Here is a 20396-nt window from a genome sequence, read left to right on the forward strand (position 1 = left end):
AAAAGAAAAGATAATAATGCTGATAATAGTAATGCTGACTGACTGTATTAGTATCAGGAGCTCTTCGCCATCTGTCAGGGCTTGCCCGGTCCAGGGAGCACGAAGATGCTGTTTTGCTTGACGTTGCTGCATGCCGGGTTTATTCCTGCTCTGTTTGTCTTTTTGGTATGGAGGTATTTCATTCATTCATTCTTTCTTTCTTTATTCAATTTCTTTTACTGCCTCTCTCTTTATATAAATTTATCGTTTTCCTATCGACTAACAAGTTAGCCTCCCCGGCGCAATTGGCATGTACTGCCTCTCCCTCGGCGTGCAGCACATCAACGAGATTCTCCCCCGACCCGCGTACGCGCTTCTCTCAGGCCTGAACGCGTCGACGGTCGGCATCATCGCGCTGGCAGCGGTGCAGCTGGCGGAGAAGGCCATCAAGGACAAGCTCACCCGCCTCCAGGTCATCCTGGGCGCCTGCGCAGGGCTGTGCTACAACGCCCTGTGGTATTTTCCCGTCCTGATGATCATCGGCGGTCTGGCGACTGTCATCTGGGACGGATGGCTGAGCAGAGAGATTGGCAAGGCTAGAGCGGCTTTGCAGCGGAGGAGGCGGAATCCTCAGCCAGCGGCCGACGACGAGACCGGTGCTGGTGCTGGTGCTGCTGAAAATAGTATTCCGCTCGAGGAAAGGCAAACTCCTATTCCACCCGCGAGATCGGAGTCGACTGCTCGATCGCGAAAGGGCCATCCAGCGGACAGCCTGCCGCAGAATACTTCGGAGGTCGCTCCCAGAAACAGCGAGGAGGGTTCCTCAGACCACGTGGTCCGCGTCAGGGCCGGAATCACCATTGCTGTGCTATTCTTCGGTATTGACCCATTCCTATTCCTACCTTGATAGCTCTCTTCTGACTGACTGAATAGCCTCCTTCATCGCTATCCTAGTCGCGCGCGGCGTGGTCCACTCCGCGCCTCTCCCCCTCGACCTCTTTGCCAACATGTACCTAGCCGGCACGATCATCTTCGGCGGAGGCCCCGTAGTCATTCCGCTGCTGCGGTCGTACGTCGTCGATCCGGGCTGGGTGACGAGCCGGGACTTTCTGATCGGGCTGGCGATCATCCAGGCGTTTCCGGGGCCGAACTTCAACTTCGCCGTGTTTCTGGGCGCGCTGGTGGTGCTGAAGTCTGGGTATCCGACCATCCTGGGCGCGTTTCTGGGTTATCTCGGGATCTTCGTCCCGGGGATCACGCTGGCGATCGCCGTGCAGAGCTTCTGGCGCGTGCTGCGCAGACGCAAGTGGGTCGTCGATCTGCTGCGGGGCATCAACGCGACGGCTGTCGGGCTGGTCTTCACGGCCGTGTATCGCCTGTGGGAGATTGGCTATCTGACGCCCGAGGCCAGCAGTGGGAAGAGTCTGGGCCTGGACCCGTGGTGGGTGGTTGTTGCGACGGTTGCGTACGCGGAAACGGCCTGGTTCAAGGTCCCTGCGGCTGCGGCTATCGTTTTTGGGGCCGTGTTGGGCCTTTGTTGGTATGGTGTTGTGCAGGCTTGAGCAGATCAACGTATGTACAGTACAGTACAGTATGTCTACGATAGATGTATCCATCTGGAACAAAATCTGAATGCTATATATGCCATGCTAGTACTATTAATCACATTGACAGGCGGGATCTCCGCCCCTCTTCTTCATTTTTTTTTCTTTGAATTGTTTTTTTTTTAAATATCAAACTGCAACACCGTGACCGAATACTTCGGGACATCCCAATCGAAGCGGTTCTGACTCTTCGAGGGAGAAGTGATGTTCGCCGGAACAGGCACGATGGCAGTCTGGTTGTTCAGGTAGTTGAATCCGTAGAGGTTGGGGTGTGTCTGTAGAAAGGCAATTGTCAGTTCGTCAGGAACGGTATATATATGTAGCTGAAGGCAGATTCTGCGACGCACCAGTATCGTCCCATTGACTCCCTTGTATGCCTGGTCGAGGTTGATTGTCAACGGGATGGAGGAGTTTCCCGAGTTGACGATCTGCTTGTTGTTAGTGACAACAGGAACGAGCAATGTTATAATGGATAATACCTTGAAGTAAACAACACCAGCCCCCTCGTCAATCGTTGCAACCCACCACAGCGGGTTAAAGTCTCCCTTGGAATTCTTCACTGGCAGCGTCTGCGTGCCCCGGTGATTGGCAAACATCTTCTGCATGTAGTAGCTGGTGCTGAAGACCGTCTCGTCGGGATTGGCAGTAAAGGCCACCAGGTTGGGCGACCAGTTGTACCAGTTCAGGTTCTGGAAGCTGGGCGCGTACGAGGTCATGGTGACCGTGTTCGGATTGCGCTCTGCGCCGAGCAGATAGACTGCCTCTGCGATCGCCGACACGAGCTCCGGGAAGAACATGTGGATGCCCTCCGGGTTGCTGAAGTTGACGTAGCCGTCCGGTGTGTCGATCTGGTAGACGGAGTACTCGCCGACGAAGATCTTGACGTCGGTGTTGTTCGTCGCCGCCTGCCAGTTGTCGAAGTAGTTGAAGTTCTCGAGGAAGAAGGACGGCGTCTCGTAGTGATGCGTGTCCCACATGCCGCCCGCGGGGATGTCGATGGTGTAGTTGGCGTTCTCGTTGTAGGCGGTCGAGATGAGGGTGATGTTGGGGTACGCGGACTTGATGGCCTTGTAGATGATGGGGAACCGGTAGGGATACGTGCTGGAGAACCAGTCCTCGTTGCCGATCTCGATGTACTTGATATCGAACGGCTCCGGGTGGCCGTGCTGCGCGCGCAGAGCGCCGTAGTGCGTGTTGACGTCGCCCATGCAGTACTCCAGCTCGTTCAGGATGTCCTGCACAATCTCGTCCATGCGGTCTTCGGGGTAGGACGTGCCCTCCTGGCCCCATATGTCGAGCGAGAATCCGGCGTACACGGCCAGAACGGGCTCCATGCCGAGGTCCTCCGTCCACTCCAGGAACTCCAGCAGACCCAGCCCGTTGGTGTTGTAGTATTCCCAGTTGCCGACGCGTCCCTTGCGGTATCGCAACGGGCCGATGGTCTCGTTCCACTTCCACCGCTGGAAGATGGAGTATCCCTCGAGGTTGTTGCCGCCTGGGAAGCGGAGGAATTTCGCGCCCATGTCCTTGATGCCCTGGGCGAGGTCCTTGCGCAGACCGTTGGGACGGTTGTTGAACGTCTCAGGGAACAGACTGACGAGGCCAAAGTAGAATGTCGAGCCAGCCACCTCGTCCGCATTGAAGGTGATGGCAAAGGTGTTGTTCGAGTTGGGCGCCTTGACCGTGTTGACGATGCTGGCCTGGTACTGCTCGTAGTCGAACGTGGGGACCTTGTCCGGGTCGACGTGGATCGTCGTCGTGGCCCAGACGTCGTCCGTCAGGTTCGACCGCAGCGACAGGTTGATGCTGGTCAGCGTCTTGTTGTATCGCGGGGCGTTGGCCAGCATGTAGAACGAGGCGTTGTATGTCTGCGGCCGGACGTCGATGCCCCACCAGCCTTCATTCAGGAAGCCAACTTCGCCGGTGGCGTTCCAGGGGATGTCGATCTGCAGGACGACCGGAAGGGCATCGGACAGGGGGTGAAGCACGTCGAGAGAGAGTTTTGCATCGCCAATGGGTCGCCATCCGTCGAGGACGGGGCCAAACGGGACGATGGGGTTCTGTGCAGCAACCACGCTGTCGCCTGAAATGCCGGGTGCTTGTTTGACGGTGGATGTCGAGCCTGGCAGGTCGTCAGAACGACGAAGAGAAAGAAAGTCAAGGTAGTTCTCACCCTGGAAAGCCCGGTTCTTGATCAATTCCGCGTATATACCGCCGTCGCCGGAGTGCTGCAAGAAGGCTTAGCTTGAGGAAATAGGAAAAAAAAACCATCTTCGTCTGAAGCACAGTAATATAAAATGACACCAGTACAAAACAAACAACGCATCTTGAGAACGGTAATAGTCAAGGGTCAACAAATGGAGGTAATTACACTAATATCCTCAAACATCCACCCATACAGCAGCGGCGACGTATTGTTCCTCCCGGCCGCGTCCTTCAACGACACATCCAGCACGACGGCAGAGGTGTCGTTGTAGTGCGTGCTATTGATCCGATGCGTTTCTGCCACCTGCCTGATGTCATGTCGCAGGGGTTTTGCGTCGACGAGGGAAGTTAAGGCTGCTGCAATGGCCGCAGCATGGATAGGGAGGGATCGGAGGATCATGTTGAAGACATATATAGTTAACTGCTCCGTATATTATAGATATATAAAAAAAGAAAAGCTTTTAAAAGAATGAGAGGTGCAGACCCAGTCCAGCACCAACCCACCAGACGAGCTATTACACCGTCCTTTTATAAACAGCAGATCATCACCTACCTACGCATTCACATCTCGGCCTTTGTTTGACCGACCCCTGTAGATCGCAATGCACTAAAATCGCGTGTATGTCTCGATATTTCGTTTGGTACTGGTGCAGAATTTCAACTCCTATTGGCCAGGAGTATATACTACATGTCCTCCGTTCCTGCGACTAAATCCTACTTAATCACTGCTCGGATAGCGGTTCGGATCGGCGCGCGTGCGGAGTATCCTCCGTACGGATTACTCCGGACTTACTCTCCAGACGGAGTTACTAACTAACTAGTAATGAACGACTCTCGCTACTCGGTCGAATTTGTATAATTTCCGGCGTGGATGTGATACCCCACTTGCCGGATTGGGTAGATTTCCAGGGTACAACATTATTACATGCCTACAATGTGTAGATATAAGTATATCAGTCAGGCACTTATGCATGTTTCTGTTGCTTTTGTTGTTCTTGACTGACGGAGAAATATATTTCCATAAAATAATTAATGCTTCCCTCTTCCTCGGTAGATGAGCAAGCAGATGGGCCGGGATTATTACCCCGCAATCTTGAAGCATCTAGACAAGACCGGGGAATGAGGGGAATTGATTGACGGATCTAATTACTGAGTCGTGGAGTAGTTATAGATAAAAATATTCATGTGTGTACTGTACAATGACCTCAATTTAAAGCACGGGCAGATGATAAATGCGACAAGACTTTGTATTGCAAATCAAGCACATAACCCCACGCTCCTGCTGTAGGAGAGCAGCAAGCCTCTAACTGCGTTACACATCTAGAATTATTGACTACTGGATACAGAGTGCTACGCAGGTATAAATATTGAAGTTAATCCACCAATGAGAGAGACGGAATACCGCAACAGGTACCAGTTAAGACTAATTAGACACATACGCTCTGGAAACAATGAACATACGCAGGTATAAGACTGGACTATCGAATTTGCATATGACATATAATACAGCTTCAGGATGCATTCCACCATTAGATGGGATATCACCCAGACATTCCTTGCACACTAAACATTCTCCTCATGTGTCGTCGCCGCCTTGTCGTTCGCCTGCGTCTCCTTGCCTTCCTTCTTCTCAAAAATGTCCTCCACCGTCGTCACGCGATTCTCGACCTTGAACGCATCCACCTTGTCGACTTCGCCAAACAGCTTGTCCATGTGCTCGAGACTGATGCCCTTGGTTTCGGGCCAGAAGAGCAAAACGACCGCAAGACCCACCAGGTTGATGGCCATCAGGATCCAGTACGCGTCGTGGCCGACGTTGTCGAACATGACCGGCCACGCCTGGTTGATCCACAGCGTCGTCATCTGCTGTCCGGCTTGGGAGATGTTCACGCCCTTGTCGCGCACTTGCGTGGGGAAGATCTCGCTGGCGTAGATCCAGGCGCAGGGGCCGAGGGCACCGCTGTAGGCCTGCACAGTACAAATACAATTAGCGTGCGCAACAGTCAGTTATCTAGGTGAGGCCTACCATTTCGATAACATAGATGAAGATCACCTGTACGATGGCCGCTGCGCGATTGAAATGGGTCTCCGTGGGATACGCGTCAGCCAACGCGCCGATGATGATGTAACTGATCACCTGTATTCCACAAATTAGCTTGCTGTTTTCATGGTGTTCCAAGAAGGTCTCTACCATAATAGACGAGCCCACGATCAAGGTAATTCTCCGACCCCATTTGTCGACACCCCCGGTGGTGATGGACGTTGCCCTGATTATCGTCAGATAATCCGTTCGTCTGACGGAATGTAGTTGGATACTTACGCCAAGCAGAGAATACCAGACACAACATTCAGGAGCAATGACAATGTCTCTGTCGAGAAGCCCAGCCCCTTGAAGATCAACACTCCATATAGCATCAGCGCGCCCACACCAGAAATCTGCCCCAGAGCCATCGTCGCCATGCCGTACGCGATGCGTTTCCACATGGCGTATTTCGAAAGGAAGGTCCACCAGCTGTACTCGCCCTCGTGCTGGACGCGATACTGATACGACGCAACCAACTCGAGGTACTCCTCCTGCACCGATTCGTCGTTTTCGGGCAGCTTGCGGATCTTGGACAGCTCCTTGAGGGCCCGCTCCGGTGTGTTGGGATATCGCTCCAACAGCCAACGAGGCGACTCCGGAATGGTGAAGGAAGCGAGGATCAGGATGACACCGGGGACGACCTGCAGTGCCGTGGCCGTTCGCCAGGCATTATTTCCGGAAATCTTCACCGTCCCCAGCCCGACACAGTACGAGATCAGCACGCCAACTTGGTAGGATAGCTGCACAAAGGAGACGACACGGCCGCGGATGGCCGGAGAGGAGACTTCGGCCTGGTAAGCGGCGAGGTTGGTGCCGATACTGCAGGGGTCAGTCTGAAAGGTCAACCATGACAACTAACTGCTGTAGCTTACATTGCCGTCCCAATTCCAGATATAATGCGGCCGACGACAATCATGGAGAACCGAGTCGCTCCCGCCTGCAACGCAACGCCGACGAGCAGGACGAGCGTTCCCAGAGCAAAGGCGTAGCGCCGACCCAGGAACCAGATAAACCACCAGGCGACGCAGAGGTTGCCGAGGACATTGCCCAGGTTGACTGAGAGTCAGACATTAGCAAATGCTAATACAGAGTTAAAGGATCAGGTTCCGTTATTCATACCCATGCTGGCCACCACGCCCGAACGCGCGCCATCAACGTGGAAATAGTCGATGAACCGCTGGTCAGAGATGATGATAGAGTAGATACCGGAATCGAAACCCTGGAATCTGGGTAATTCTCTGATTAGACCAGTCTTTCCAACAAGTTCGACAGTATAAGAGTCTTACATGTTCGCTATCGACGCCACCGCGCAGATCCAGTAGATGTACCATTCTCCCTTGGTCTGGCCAAGGAATGTCTTCTGCGGAGGTCGCGTGGTAGGAACTGCACCCTGCCCCGTTGTCTTTTCATTCGACATGGCGATCGATGTCCAAGAGCAGGACAATCAAAAAGAAGATAAAAGAACAGAAAAGGAGAAAACAACCTCCGGGGTGGAATGATAATCAGCAAGCCAGCTGAGAGGCCCAGATATATTGACAGGGATTGATCAGATCAATCCCTATATATATTCATACTTCCAATTAACATGATCCAAGCTCCGTCGTAGTGGAATACGATCACGATCCTTTGAGAAGAATTCTCGAATAGAATGATTAGAGCAAAGGCGTCTGGCGTCAACGGTCAGACCGTCTGTCTGGTCGGGCCCAGCTAGAAATTAACCTACACGCCCTACTCCAACTGCCAATTGCAGCTGGCGCGTCATCGCATGACACCTGATCGAGATCAACAATGCGGCTAATTTCGAGCGCTGGTGATGGTCTGTGCTTGTCCTCGTGTCTGTGCAGCAGCTTGTGACCGTCTGGACGGTGGCGTGGCGTTCGGGATTAATTTTCTGGGGAAAGCTTGTCCCGCGCCGTCCAGTCTCGACTCCAGACTCCAGACTCCAGCCTCCCCAGTGTCGCACCGTCCAGATTCCTGGAGGAGGAGCTGCCATGTAGCTGGCAGTTGATTGGCTGTATAAATGGTCTTTATCAATCTTTGTCGATCTTCATTGTAGGAACGTACGGAATACGTAGTGGAAGAAGGGACAACCAGACTCTCTGCGAACTGAGTGCAGAAGTCAGTTGAACCATTTGTAAGGAATCCACATTGATAAAAAGACCTTGGACTTTTCTCAGTGGAAGGACACTTGAAAAAACATGCAAGCACACGTTCCAGTGGCAGCGCTATCATACGTCCAGCACCCGGCAAGCAAGAGTTGCAAGAACTTGACGCCTCGCAGCAAAGTTCGGTAGCTGCATCGGCAGCATTGACCAGTGGTCGACGGCAACCCGAGGCCAGTACGGACTACCTTCCTACCTAGGCAGGCAGGTACTAACGAGGTACCAACGAAGAAGACTTCGTCATCACCGTAGACCGAGTCAGACTCGTGCACTACTACCGATGGGGCCAATCACAGACGGCCGATCATCCCCCCGGGGATGTACCCCGTGGAGATAGATTCCTACCTAGGGAGGTAGATTCACATCGATCAGAAAACTTCCCTCTTGAGAATAGATTGCCACGCGGTCCTTTCCCCTTTCCTTGGCCTTGGCTTGGCCTGTGAGAGCGCCACCCGCGTAAATGGCAGGAGATTCAAACGGTCAACGGTGCAATGGGCGTATAGCTCGGTTAATTAGCATCGCTTAATTTCTGCGTTTCCTCTTCATTTTAACCGTGATGCGAATGCTGAGGTAGAGTCCAGGTTGTCAGACCCGACCGCGTGGCTGACGGGCGACTCCGTACTCCGTCTTGTGGGGAAAACACAAATCCGGGGAGAGAATGAGGAGGGCGGGGTAATTCCGGGGAATAGATTACCTAATCCGAGCAGATGTTCGCAACAATTCCCACACCACAGAGCTCTTTAATGCCTGATAATCCATTTAAAAATATTAATCACTGAATGAAAGTAGCCATATGAAGGGTCGATATAGATAATACCATAGGAAGACACACGCATAGACATTGACGCGCAATTCTTATTTCTATCCTTTTATCTACCCTGATCGCATACTCTCTAAACACATTTTCTCATGCCAGACGCCTTATAAATAACACACATGTATATGTTGAAATCCGCCTTTTGTATGTCCACAGAGTCTTCGAAAATCCCGTCTTTTCCTATCCAAACGAAAAATCTGAATATGGCCACTCCAGAACATTCAGATGCCCTCCTCAAACGGACAACTCAGCCGTCGCGCTGGACTTGATGTAGTCCATGTACTTGGCCAGCTTCTGCTCGACCACTCCGCCCTGGCCGCAGTATCGCTCCACAATCTCAGCCGACCGGCCAATGAACAGCTTCGGGTCGAGCATAGCGTCGATCTCTGACCACACGGGCTTGAAGTACTCTGTCTTCTTGATCCGCTCGATCAGATCATTTGGCTTGCCCTCCATCTTGACGGCATAGCTGGCCTGGTGCGATAGCACGCGGATCTGCTCGTGGGCCTCCTGTCGAGAGGCGCCCTTGCTGACCATCTTCATGATGATGTTCTCCGTGGCCATGAAAGGCAGCTCCTGCATCAGGTGGGCGCGGATCGTGGCTGGGTAGACAACCAGGCCGTTCGTGACATTGTCAAGACTAATCAGGATGGCATCAGTCAGCAGGAACATCTCGGGAATATCGATGCGGCGAATCGCGCTGTCGTCGAGCGTCCTTTCGAACCACTGGTTGACAAAGGTGTTGGAGAAATTGACGTTAAGGCTCGCCAGCTTGCGGCCTAGACTGGTGATGCGCTCACTGCGCATTGGGTTCCGTTTGTAGGCCATTGCGGAACTGAGATATGTAAGTATCAAAGCCTCAGAGAAAGATATATCGACAACTGTACCTTCCGATTTGAGTAGCCCTGTCGTTTGGTTAGCGTTCCATAGTACCCAGGAAATCCATAGTATAAGGAAAACTTACTCAAATGGTTCCTCGATCTCCTTCATGTGCGCAAGGTGGCGGACTGCAGAGTAAATTAGCGCTTGCCTCATACAACGACGCTTGCTACTTACTGTCGCAGGCAATGCGCTGAGCAGTTGCACCAAAAGAGCACAACGCATTCGCCACCCTTAAGTCGACCTTTCGGGTGTATGTCTGGGTGGAAATATCATAGCAACCAGGGAACCCAGCCTTCTCGCAGAGAATCTCGTTGAGCTTGTCAATCTTAGGCGAATCATTGTTGAAGATCTCCATGAAGGAGGCTTGTGTTCCCGTCGTGCCCTGAGCTCCTCTAAATTTAAGTCCAGCACGGACATGCTCAATGTCCTCCAGATCCATGACGAGTTCCTGAATCCACTGGGCAGCTCGCTTTCCCACAGAAATGCATTGGGCTGGCTGCGCATGTGTGAAGCCGAGAGTCGGGAGATCTTTGTACTTGAGGGCGAACTCCTTGAGATTATGGATCACCTTTGCCAGCTTCGGGAGGATCAGGTCCAGGGCATCACGCATGAATATCAACTCCGTCTGGTTGTGAAGAGCAATTAGAAACACTGAATCATGTCATTTGGCGGTTAATGTCGGTTGCGGCAGCTTACATTGTCGGTTACTGCCTATATGGTTAGTGATCGTGTTGATTGAAGAAGGATGTCTAAGAAATACCATAACAGCTGGTTGCTCCATAATGAATTATTCCGGCTGCGTCCGGCGCATCCTACCATTCCAATGTCAGTGATAATGGAGAGCCGTGAACGGAAGAATCAGCACCTTTCCAAAAGCCTGATAGAGATTGCGGTTAGCATAGCGATCAACCATCGCACTTAAGCGGTTCAACTCACATGGACATGTGCCATCACATCATGGCGTCTCAGCTTCTCCTCAGCCTAGTAGAAAGATATTAGGCCTTTCTTCTGCGATCCAAAAGATGTACCGAGCCAGCTCACCCGAGCAACGTCGAATGCTTCGTCGCTCACGACCACCTTCGCCTTCATCTGCTCGATCATCTCATCGGTGATCTTGTCGATGCCAAGCTCCTTTTCTGCCTCGGCAAGATACTGAAAGTCTCGTCAGCTGGGATCAAATTGTGGACAGGACGAAAATCTGACAATCCAGAGTTGACGCCACTGGGAAGCCCGTGAGCGCGCACTAAAGAGCTGCATCATCTCCTTGCCTGGTGACAAAATTGTGTTAGCATTGGCCGTTGCAGATTCAACAAAAAATAATGTGCCAAGGCACCATACATTCTGGTGCTCTGCATACAGAGCTCCAATACTGGCGCAAGATTGCACAGGGAGGGAAAAGACTCACTGGCATAGCGCGACGCCAACGGCGTCTCATAGTTGTCGTAGCGCGACATTTTGACTATGTCTCCACAATTGATGTTCTTAGATAGACGTCGAATGTGGAGGCGAGGTGCGACTGAAGAGAATGAATGCCCGTCGTCCTTGAGAAAAGTGCGACGCGGGGGAAAGGAAGAAAAAATGGTGGGCGGAGGGGCGTGCAGATTCTTTCGGGAAGGCGGTGTGAGGGCCCGCAGTTGACCGCCTAGATTCTGCCGGCAGAGCATGACGTCACCGTCGGCGTCAAGGCGGGGAAACAAGACAGTAATTGATGCTCGTCGATGATCAATTGAGGCTTCTGTTATTGTCTTCTGGTTATGATGAGACCTCAGAACAATAGTATTAGCTGTGTGGAGCTTTAGAAAACGGTACACGAATTTCTGTACACACCAATGCGATAGCATCTGACCAGTCAAGATATATTATTGACACAGATCTCAATCCAGGTGCTTGAGATTGCCAAAGGGGGGTAACAGCAAAAAGACCAGTAGAGTTTCAAGTATATTTTTGTAATTTTGGTATCAAGTGTCACTACTTGATGGTCTATCGCTCAACTCGCTCCCTGGATGGATCATGACCCTTGGTTGCGCCAGAATTGTTGCAGCTTTATCAAGCGCGATACAGCTATGTCCCAGCTGATAAGGCCGTATAAGCTGGTCTCAAGGGGTGAAATAATGGACACATCATGTTCGTCTCCAGCGGGAAAGCTACGATGCGGAGTTGGCTAACTCTATCCTTCTACGCCAGGCCAAATAAAATAAAAAGCGGTATGAATGGAACAAGAATATTGCACTTGCAGTTCGACTAAGTCCATTACATATCTCATCTGATGCATTGATGGTATCAAATTAAATTCAGAATCTCCGTGGAGACTATTGGTTCAGCTGCCCGGCCCAGGGCTTAGGGCCTAGGGCAGGGCTAGCTCGCTCGCCTATATGAGTCACGTTTTATCAGCTTCTCCCACACTGGTAAATATTCAACCTTCTTCATCCGCTTGTAATGGCCGTCTTGTGGTCTTTATGCTCTACCCATATCATTTGAAATGAGCATCATCATGCCATATGCCCATGATCTGATGCCAATGCACAAAGAAAGAGAATCGGACAGGAAACTACAAGAAAGTTACTTCACCACTCAGAGGCAGCTCGCGACTGCTTTGTCCAACGAGGACATTAAACGACCCCGACGGGATGGCCCATTCCTGACGCACGACATCCCAAAACGACACGTCTTTTCTCCGCAGGTTGAACCGAATCGTCTCCTGTTGTCCAGCGGCCAGCACGCTGGTCTTGTCGAATCCTCTCAGCACTTTCGGTGGCGTTGTCCCTGGCGTGTCAGGAGGGAAACCGAGATACAATTGTGGGACGGTCGCCCCTGCGACTCTGCCTGTGTTTTTCACATCCACGGTGACTGTCGCCAAAATGTCATACAGGGCTGGATTTCCCCCTGGAGGCGGGATCTGCGACCCCAAGCTTGGCGGGTACGCGGTCACGTTCGATGCATTACTTGATATCTGAAGGTTGGAGAGCGAAAAGGTCGTGTACGACAAGCCAAATCCAAACTCGTACCGAGGCGTGATGTTGCTATAGTCGAAGTGGCGGTAGTCGATCAGCAGACCTTCCGTGAAATTGGACTGCCAGAGATTGGGATCATTGTTATTGACGCCCGTGAAGTTGACGATTGGTGCATTGTAATCGCTTGCCTGATAGGCGATGGTGTAGGGCAGTTTGCCTGACGGGTTGACATCACCGAACAAGACGTCCGCAATGGAGTTTCCGATCTGTTCGCCAGGGTAGTGTCCCGCAATGATGCCCGTGACATTCTCGTTGTCTGCCCACGGTAACACGTTGGGGCCCGGAGAATTGGTGATCACAATCGTGTTGGGGCATAGCCGGGACGAGGTGACAGTGTTGACCACTTCTGTGGAGTTATAATCGCACAGAAGACTCGTCCGATCCGCTCCTTCTGTGGCGAACGACTTCAGGAACACGAGACAGACATCGGGCTGGGGGTAGATGGTCGAGATGGTTGACGACTGCTGTGTAGTAAGAAGCGTATTGTCTGTGATGTACTCTACCAAGGCTGACGGATTGCGTTGTTTGATCGCCTCTAGGGGCGAGATCAGATACGTAAACCGACCAGTTCCAGAACCGCCTCCAACCGCCTGAGGACCGTTCTCGTTTTCCGGATCATATGGTCCCCCGGACGAGTCGGGAGCAGCATTGCCAAAGACAGCAATTCGCTTGGGCGACCGCAGAGGCAGAGTGTTATTCACGTTCTTGAGAAGGACTGTCGACGCAGAACCGATCTGCCGAATCAAGTCGCCATGGTTGGCCCGGACATCCCGGTTCATATCTGACACGTTCCCAAAGTTGAAGGGGTGTTGATATGCCGGGACGTTATTGCGCAAGATACCCCCATTCAGCAGGACGGTATCCAGATCTATGGTGGGCCAGGAGTCATTGTCCTGGTGGAAGTAGAAATACGGAGTCAGGATGCGCCGCGCCATGTCGTCGATCCTGCTCTCTGACACGCTTCCGTTGTTCAAGAAGGTGGTAATGTTGTATCCCCAATAGGAGCTGACAGTTGAGTCGCCAGGGCCCAGGTTTCCTGGCATGTTCATATCTTCGCCTGACATAATGGCGTCGACGCCTGAATGGGTGCCACCCCAGTCTGACATCACATATCCCTGGAAGCCCAGCTCGGTTTTCAGCAGCCCATTTTGAGTCTTGCTGTTCTGGCAGGCGTACGTCTCATTCAGACGGTTGTAACTGCACATGATGGAGGCAAGGCCTGACTTGACACCATCAGCAAAGGGCCAGAGATAGAGCTCATGCATGGTGCGATCATCGATATTGGACGACACGGCCTCTATTGTCACCCCATCTGCGTTCACTGTGGGATTGCGCTGCGTTTCCTGTTCGTAGCCGATGTAGTGCTTGCCACATGCTGGACTGAGTTAGGACGATATCTGCTACATCCTACGAGGAATGGATTGGACTCACCCTGCACATTCTGAGATTGGATGCCTTCGATCGTCTTGGAAAATGCAATGCCAGTCAAGTACGGATCCGGGGAGAAACCTTCCCAATTTCTTCCTCCTTCGACTGATCTTCCAAGTGGGCCTGCAACCGGCCTGCAGCGTGATTATTAGAGATATGACTCCTGGGATACGATACAAAGCACGGAATCTGGACATACCCTAATATGACATTGGCGCCCTTGCCTCTGAACTCCTGTCCGAGCGCAACACCGCGTTGATAAATCAACTCTCTATCCCACGTTGCGGCAGCAGACAAGCCTGCCGGGAAGACGCTCGCATAGCTAGCTTGACGAATCGCAAGAGGGCCATCCTGCAGACAGAGACCCTTGAATCCTACGCGTGGAATAGCGGGGATATTGCCCACACAGGGACCTTGGACGCCTGTGACCACGAAGATCTTCTCCGTCAGGTTCAATTGCGCCGTGAGGGCAGATGCTTTGGCGAATGCGTCTTCCCATCCTGTGCCGGTGGCATTTGCTAGGAAATGCATCAGCCCGTTTGTTGGAAACACTACGATTATATAAAAGAGCACTTACGTGAGGGATAGACCGTTTCCTCGACATACTGGCTCTGAACCAGCTGCACAGCGCTGAATACGCAGGCGCCGGCTGCCAAGCTCGTCCACCTCATTGTGCTATATTGGCAGCAGGAAAGGGAGTTTACGAGGGGGGTTACACACGCCCGTTAGCCAGAGACAGAGGAAATACCGTGACGATGTAGCGTCTCAGAACAGTATTAAATATCGGACGGGAAGCAACATGCCAAGCAGTGACTCGACCTGCAGGAAATGCGGAGGTGATCTAGACCCCGCATCAAGAAGGGAATGAAATTGGTGGAACAATATCTTCATCTCTGTCACTAAAGCGCGTTTGCCATAGACTAACCATAGTACAGGGAAGTACACAGTTACATATACGCTCTGCAATCTCCCCACGTCGACAGAAGTGATGGGCATGCAACCTTCCTGAACGGGTAATCCCACGTCGAATTCGAGCCAGTCCGGTGTCAAATGCCCCGAAGGGGAGTCAAGCAGAGACCGGACTCTGCGAATGGCAATACAATCAGAGGAGCTAGTTCTAACGATGACGATGGAAAGCTATCAGGCCCATCTCTCAATAAATTAAGGCCAATGACACAATGTCATAATATATTGTCAGGACAATTTTCTGACAATGAGTCTGGGAAGTAAGGAGGAGAGGTATGTTATCATCCTTGTCGAATAAGAGAACTTACTCCGCATGCACACTGACTATACGGTGATCCATGCTAATAATTTGTCGACAGGAGAGAGCTATATAATAATGGTGTTTCTCTGCTTCCAATACAGAGTGCCTAATATTCGTCTGTCCTACCTACCGGTCTTATTCCTCGCGTCTATCCCTGCCGGAATGATGGCGCATGCCGATCATGCATTTTCTTCTTGGTCCAACATTGTTTTTCCCCGCTTCTCTCATCCTGCAGGTGCACTCTGATTAAACTGATCCAATCAGATACTTGTTATCACCTCAAGCACGACATTAGCGAGATTGCTTGATTGCGGGGTTAGATTGAGGGTTCCCTTGGAATGGTATAGATATCCATTTACACAGCCACGTTCACGGATTCTGTTGTCCAAGAATACGGAAAAACTGCTACATTTTCCTCTTGAGGAACTTTAAAAAATTTTAAAGACCATCTCGGATGCATCTATGCAGTATGCCGAACTCAGCTCAACGGCTACCTGCTCTGTGTTCCGCATGTCTGACCTTAGGTAAGCTCTCTAACTGGACTATTGCCAGGCTGAGAGGTTGCACTTAGGAATAACCTGGCAAGAAATGTTATCCCTTTGGAAAGAAGTAGTTCGGCTTCGTGCAGAACAATGGTATCAACTATGCAACAACCACCTATGGCTGAACAAATCTGTCGGCGGAGTGATTGCCTGCGGTCCAAATATGGCTGGGATAGCAGGAGATACATGTCAGTCTCGCCAGGTGCCTTGTAGCACAACCTCATCAGATGGGGTGGGCAGCGGCCACCTTCAGGTCGGTTTTTGAATTGTTCATCTCTCTGATGAAGCTATTTCTTCCATCTCGACGATCTGTCCCTTTCCATTGAAACTAAGTATTCGATTCTTTTTCATGGAATGTTTGGCTAGATCACGATATGGCTGGCTTCCTTGGTTCTGTTTTCAAGAGGGAGCCTTCCCAGAAGGTTCGCGTCCGTCATCCTATTTCGGAGGAGTTTCTGGGTCTCAAAACTCTTTATTCGCCTTCAAATAAAGATGTGGATTCTGAAGATATCTCGCTTGAGTACGTCCTTTCATAATAATCTCCAGATTGAATATTAATCAATACCTACGTCAGTATTGTCGCTGTTCACGGAATCGGAGCAGACCCCTACTTCACATGGGTAACAAACAAAGTCCACTGGCTCGAGAACACAGACATGCTCCCTGGAAGTTTTCCAAACTCCCGGATCATGAGCTTTGGTTAAGAATCCCAGTGGTTCGGTGCGAAGTGCGAATGCTATTAAAACCAATCTGCCGTCGGTAGCAGAGGATCTCTTAGGGGATCTGCATGAAGCACGAAAGGCAAGGTTCCAATAATCAGATGGTTCGAATCTCGCTGACTGGGCAGTAGCATTGTGCAACACGACCAATAATATTCATAGGACATTGCTTCGGTGGCTTGGTAATCCAACAGGTAATAGCATGATGTTAAACGCGATGTGAAGTACTGCTCTAATTAGTACAGGCCTTGTTAAGCTCAACACTGCGGGAAAGGGGTGATCAGAACCTTTTTGACAATACCGTTGGAGTGGTTTTCCTTGGAACACCATTTCGTGGCACAGGAGAAAACACCTCCCTGGGCATTCTCCATTCCGTCGTGGCTGCAGGCTGTGAAGTGCAGCCGGCAGTGCTGGAACATCTACGTCGCGAAGATCCCACACTCTGCTATGTAGTCCAGGAGTTTATCCGCTTGTGCAAAGAGGATGAGCTGGATCATTTGAGCATTGTTTGCTTCTATGAGCAGAAAGAATCAAAGGTCGGACGCGTTGTCGGTAATGACGGTCTCAGGGTCCGTTGAAATGCATACAAATTGGCAGAAGCGAATATTAATGAATACCTTACAGGAGTTTGTTGTCGACAAGACGTCCGGAACCATCGATGGTTATCCCAACTTTGGGTTGGGTCTTGATCACTTCCAAATCAACAAGTTTCCTGCACCAGAGAATGTCTATTATAGGCGAGTTGTTCGAGAGCTGGGGAGCCTGTATGAGAAACATAAATCGAAATGTACAGCGTTAAATCGCTTCGCTGGGGAGAGAGCGGTGGTGCCGTTTGAGGCAGCATGTGTTCCCATCTCGGCAGGACAACAACGCCTGCCTGAAAGTTCGGGGAAGGAACCGACCAGAACAGCCCTCTCGACAAGAGATCGAGGTACGAGTGTTTATCGACAGGCCACAGACTTTTTCTGATGAAAACTTCCAGTGTCTTCAATCTCTTTTCTTTGCAGAAATGGACCGCGTCCATGTAATTCAAGATGCTGCTGATAGAACATGTGAATGGTTAACGACACATCCTAACTACAAATGTTGGCTCCGGGCTCGATCCAGTCTTCTGTGGGTCAAAGGAAAGCCTGGAGCAGGAAAGTCCACTCTAATGAAATACGCCATTCGGCAAAATAACCACGCACAAGCCAGGATTTCTTGGTTCTTTTTCAATGCCCGAGGGTCACCTATCGAGAAGAGTCCTCGTGGTCTGTATCAATCCCTGCTGTATCAACTCCTACCTCACACGCCGGGGCAACTCTCAAAATTATCTCTTATTTACGAAGAAAGAAACAATACAAGAGGCGATTTCGGGACGAAATGGAGTTGGCGTGACGGAGAGCTGAGAGAGTGGCTGACAGCTGTCCTCCTCACGCCGGTCACAAAATCCAATCGCATATACGTTGATGCCCTGGATGAGGCAGGTGAAGAGGTCGCTGTTGAGCTTGTGCAATACTTCCAAAGCCTGCTCTCGAGATCCCGGCAATCGAACATTTCTCTGCATGTTTGCTTCTCCTGTCGGCATTACCCGATCATTTCCTTGTGCAATGGTCTTGAAATTTGTGTTGAAGTTGAAAATCCGACTGATATTGAAAATTATGTCCGGGGGAGATTTGAACTAATTAACGTAGCCAACGGGGCATTTCAATGGATCGTTCTTATCGTCCCACAAGTAATCTGGCAATGCCGGAAAGGAGTTCCTCTGCGTACAATCCAACACAACATCAGGAGATTACCGCAAGAGCTGCACGACCTCTACCGTGAGATTCTGGGTAGCATTCCCGATGATGAACGACCTTATTCATTACGGCTAATGCGATGGATCTGTTTTGCGCTCCGACCTCTGTCCGTGCGAGAGATGCGTTTCGCTATTGTCATGGATCCCGATGCACCATACCACTCGCTCAGAGAGTGTGCAAGTTCTGTCGCGTATGTGGACACAGATGAAGACATGGAAAGGAGGATTATAGATCTTTCAGGAGGCCTGGCGGAGGTTATTCCTGGTGATGATCGCAAAATAATACAACTTGTTCATCAATCGGTCAGCGACTACCTCGTTCAAGGCGGCATCCAGCTCCTTGAGAACAGGCCGTCGGGCAATGTTCTTGCTCGAGCACACCTCGAATTATCGTGGTCATGCGCCTGGTGTCTCTGTATGGACGAGTTTAGAGTTATACACAACGCCAAATCAAGGAGTGTTTTGGAAAATATCCATCTTAAAGATACGTTATGCGAGAAGTGTCCACTGATATTATATGCAATAGAGTCATGGATTCCACACGCTGTACACGCGGAGAAGCACCATGCACCGGAGAAAGATCTGCTGCGGTTATTTCAGACTTCATGCAAATGGTTGCAACAATGGATCAAGTTGTTTCTTATATCCGGTCTCTCGAAAAGGGAAAATGATTACCCAAACGGAGTAACCGTGTTCCATATTGTCGCGAGATTTGGTCTCAGCAGCACCCTGTCTACATTTCTTACCACAAACAACTCAGAAGTGGACGCTACAGATTCGTATGGACGAACCCCATTATCACATGCAGCAGAGAACAGCCATGAGGCAGTGGTGAGGCTTCTTCTAAACTCGAAGAATATCAACATCAACTCCAAAGACGACGAAGGGTGGACACCACTATCCCGCGCCGTGGCATACGAGAAGGAAGCCGTAGTAAGGCTGTTGCTATCCCGTAGGGATATTGACATCAATTCTGAGGATAAATACGGAAAGACGCCACTGCATTTGGCTGCGATTGGTAAAAATGAGGTTATAGTAGAACTGCTTCTAACCCACAAGGGTATCGACATCAACCCCAAAGATGTGACTGGACAGACGCCACTGTTTTTTGCGGTGAAGAACTCGAACGAGACGACGGAAAGGCTACTCCTACGCCATAAGGACATCGATATAAACTCCAAAGACAAATACGGGCGAACAGCACTATTCCATGCAGCAGGGCTTGAAAATGAGGAATTGGCCAGACTGCTTCTGGCCCACAAGGGTATTAACGTCAACGCCGAAGACAGACATGGGAAAACACCACTATTCCAGGCAGTTGAATTTGGATCTGAGAAAGTTATCAGACTGCTTCTGGCGCACAAAGATATTAACGTCAACGCCAGAAACAGATACATGCAAACACCACTATACGATGCAGTTCGGCTTGGAAGAAAGAAAGCGATCAGACTGCTTCTGGCCTGCAAGGATATTAACATCAACGCCAAAGACCGCGACGGGCGAACACCACTCTTCCACGCAGTTCGCTGTAGAAATGTTGAAGTGGTCAGACTGCTTCTGACGTGCAAGAATATAGAAGTCAATTCAAAGGACTGTTCTGGACAAACAGCACTTTGGATTGCAGTATACAACAGACAGACAGATTCGGTCAGACTCCTGGTCAATCACCCCCACATCGACGTTAACAGCGAAGATAATCATGGGTATACACCACTGATACTGGCTGTAATAATCGCGAGCGCTGATGACTGGTCTGAGGACGACGTGAGAATCGTATTGAAGATCTTATTGAGCCATCCAAACATCAACGTCGACTAGAATAAATATGGTCGAACAGCGTTGTCATACGCAGAATAGAGGGAAACGAGAGAATAGTCCAGCTGCTGAAATCTCACGGGGCCGTATAGCGTTTTTGAC

General features: G+C 50.8%; 6 protein-coding genes across 6 annotated transcripts; 2 read left to right on the forward strand and 4 right to left on the reverse strand.

Annotated features, from left to right (window-relative positions):
• Positions 1 to 53: 53 nt before the first annotated feature.
• Positions 54 to 1541, forward strand: T310_6712 (uncharacterized protein; the record flags this gene model as incomplete). The annotated part of the gene is made up of 3 exons (XM_013470462.1): positions 54 to 165; positions 267 to 857; positions 913 to 1541. Coding segments are annotated over 3 exons (1332 nt in total), but the record flags the coding sequence as incomplete, so codon positions are not given.
• A 164-nt stretch (positions 1542 to 1705) lies between these two features.
• T310_6713 (Alpha-L-arabinofuranosidase) lies at positions 1706 to 4188 on the reverse strand (the record flags this gene model as incomplete). Its single annotated transcript, XM_013470463.1, has 4 exons — positions 1706 to 2011; positions 2063 to 3705; positions 3757 to 3811; positions 3955 to 4188. 4 exons carry the CDS (start codon positions 4186 to 4188, stop codon positions 1706 to 1708), a joined length of 2238 nt encoding a protein of 745 aa, XP_013325917.1.
• A 1163-nt stretch (positions 4189 to 5351) lies between these two features.
• T310_6714 (MFS sugar transporter) lies at positions 5352 to 7288 on the reverse strand (the record flags this gene model as incomplete). The annotated part of the gene is made up of 6 exons (XM_013470464.1): positions 5352 to 5756; positions 5815 to 6055; positions 6109 to 6690; positions 6744 to 6927; positions 6991 to 7109; positions 7158 to 7288. 6 exons carry the CDS (start codon positions 7286 to 7288, stop codon positions 5352 to 5354), a joined length of 1662 nt encoding a protein of 553 aa, XP_013325918.1.
• Positions 7289 to 9084: 1796 nt separating this feature from the next.
• Positions 9085 to 11186, reverse strand: T310_6715 (Adenylosuccinate lyase; the record flags this gene model as incomplete). The annotated part of the gene is made up of 8 exons (XM_013470465.1): positions 9085 to 9685; positions 9738 to 9755; positions 9815 to 9857; positions 9907 to 10357; positions 10429 to 10443; positions 10669 to 10713; positions 10774 to 10868; positions 11138 to 11186. The coding sequence occupies 8 exons, from the start codon at positions 11184 to 11186 to the stop codon at positions 9085 to 9087; spliced, it is 1317 nt and encodes a 438-aa protein (XP_013325919.1).
• A 1094-nt stretch (positions 11187 to 12280) lies between these two features.
• On the reverse strand, positions 12281 to 14842 carry T310_6716 (beta-glucosidase; the record flags this gene model as incomplete). Its single annotated transcript, XM_013470466.1, has 4 exons — positions 12281 to 14118; positions 14175 to 14305; positions 14371 to 14689; positions 14749 to 14842. 4 exons carry the CDS (start codon positions 14840 to 14842, stop codon positions 12281 to 12283), a joined length of 2382 nt encoding a protein of 793 aa, XP_013325920.1.
• A 1925-nt stretch (positions 14843 to 16767) lies between these two features.
• On the forward strand, positions 16768 to 20297 carry T310_6717 (Nb-arc and ankyrin domain containing protein; the record flags this gene model as incomplete). Its single annotated transcript, XM_013470467.1, has 4 exons — positions 16768 to 16803; positions 16945 to 17268; positions 17324 to 17630; positions 17707 to 20297. The coding sequence occupies 4 exons, from the start codon at positions 16768 to 16770 to the stop codon at positions 20295 to 20297; spliced, it is 3258 nt and encodes a 1085-aa protein (XP_013325921.1).
• Between the last annotated feature and the right edge of the window lie 99 nt (positions 20298 to 20396).

Source organism: Rasamsonia emersonii, assembly GCF_000968595.1.
Source record: "Rasamsonia emersonii CBS 393.64 chromosome Unknown ctg1118621760440, whole genome shotgun sequence".
Taxonomy (NCBI): Eukaryota; Fungi; Ascomycota; class Eurotiomycetes; order Eurotiales; family Trichocomaceae; genus Rasamsonia; species Rasamsonia emersonii.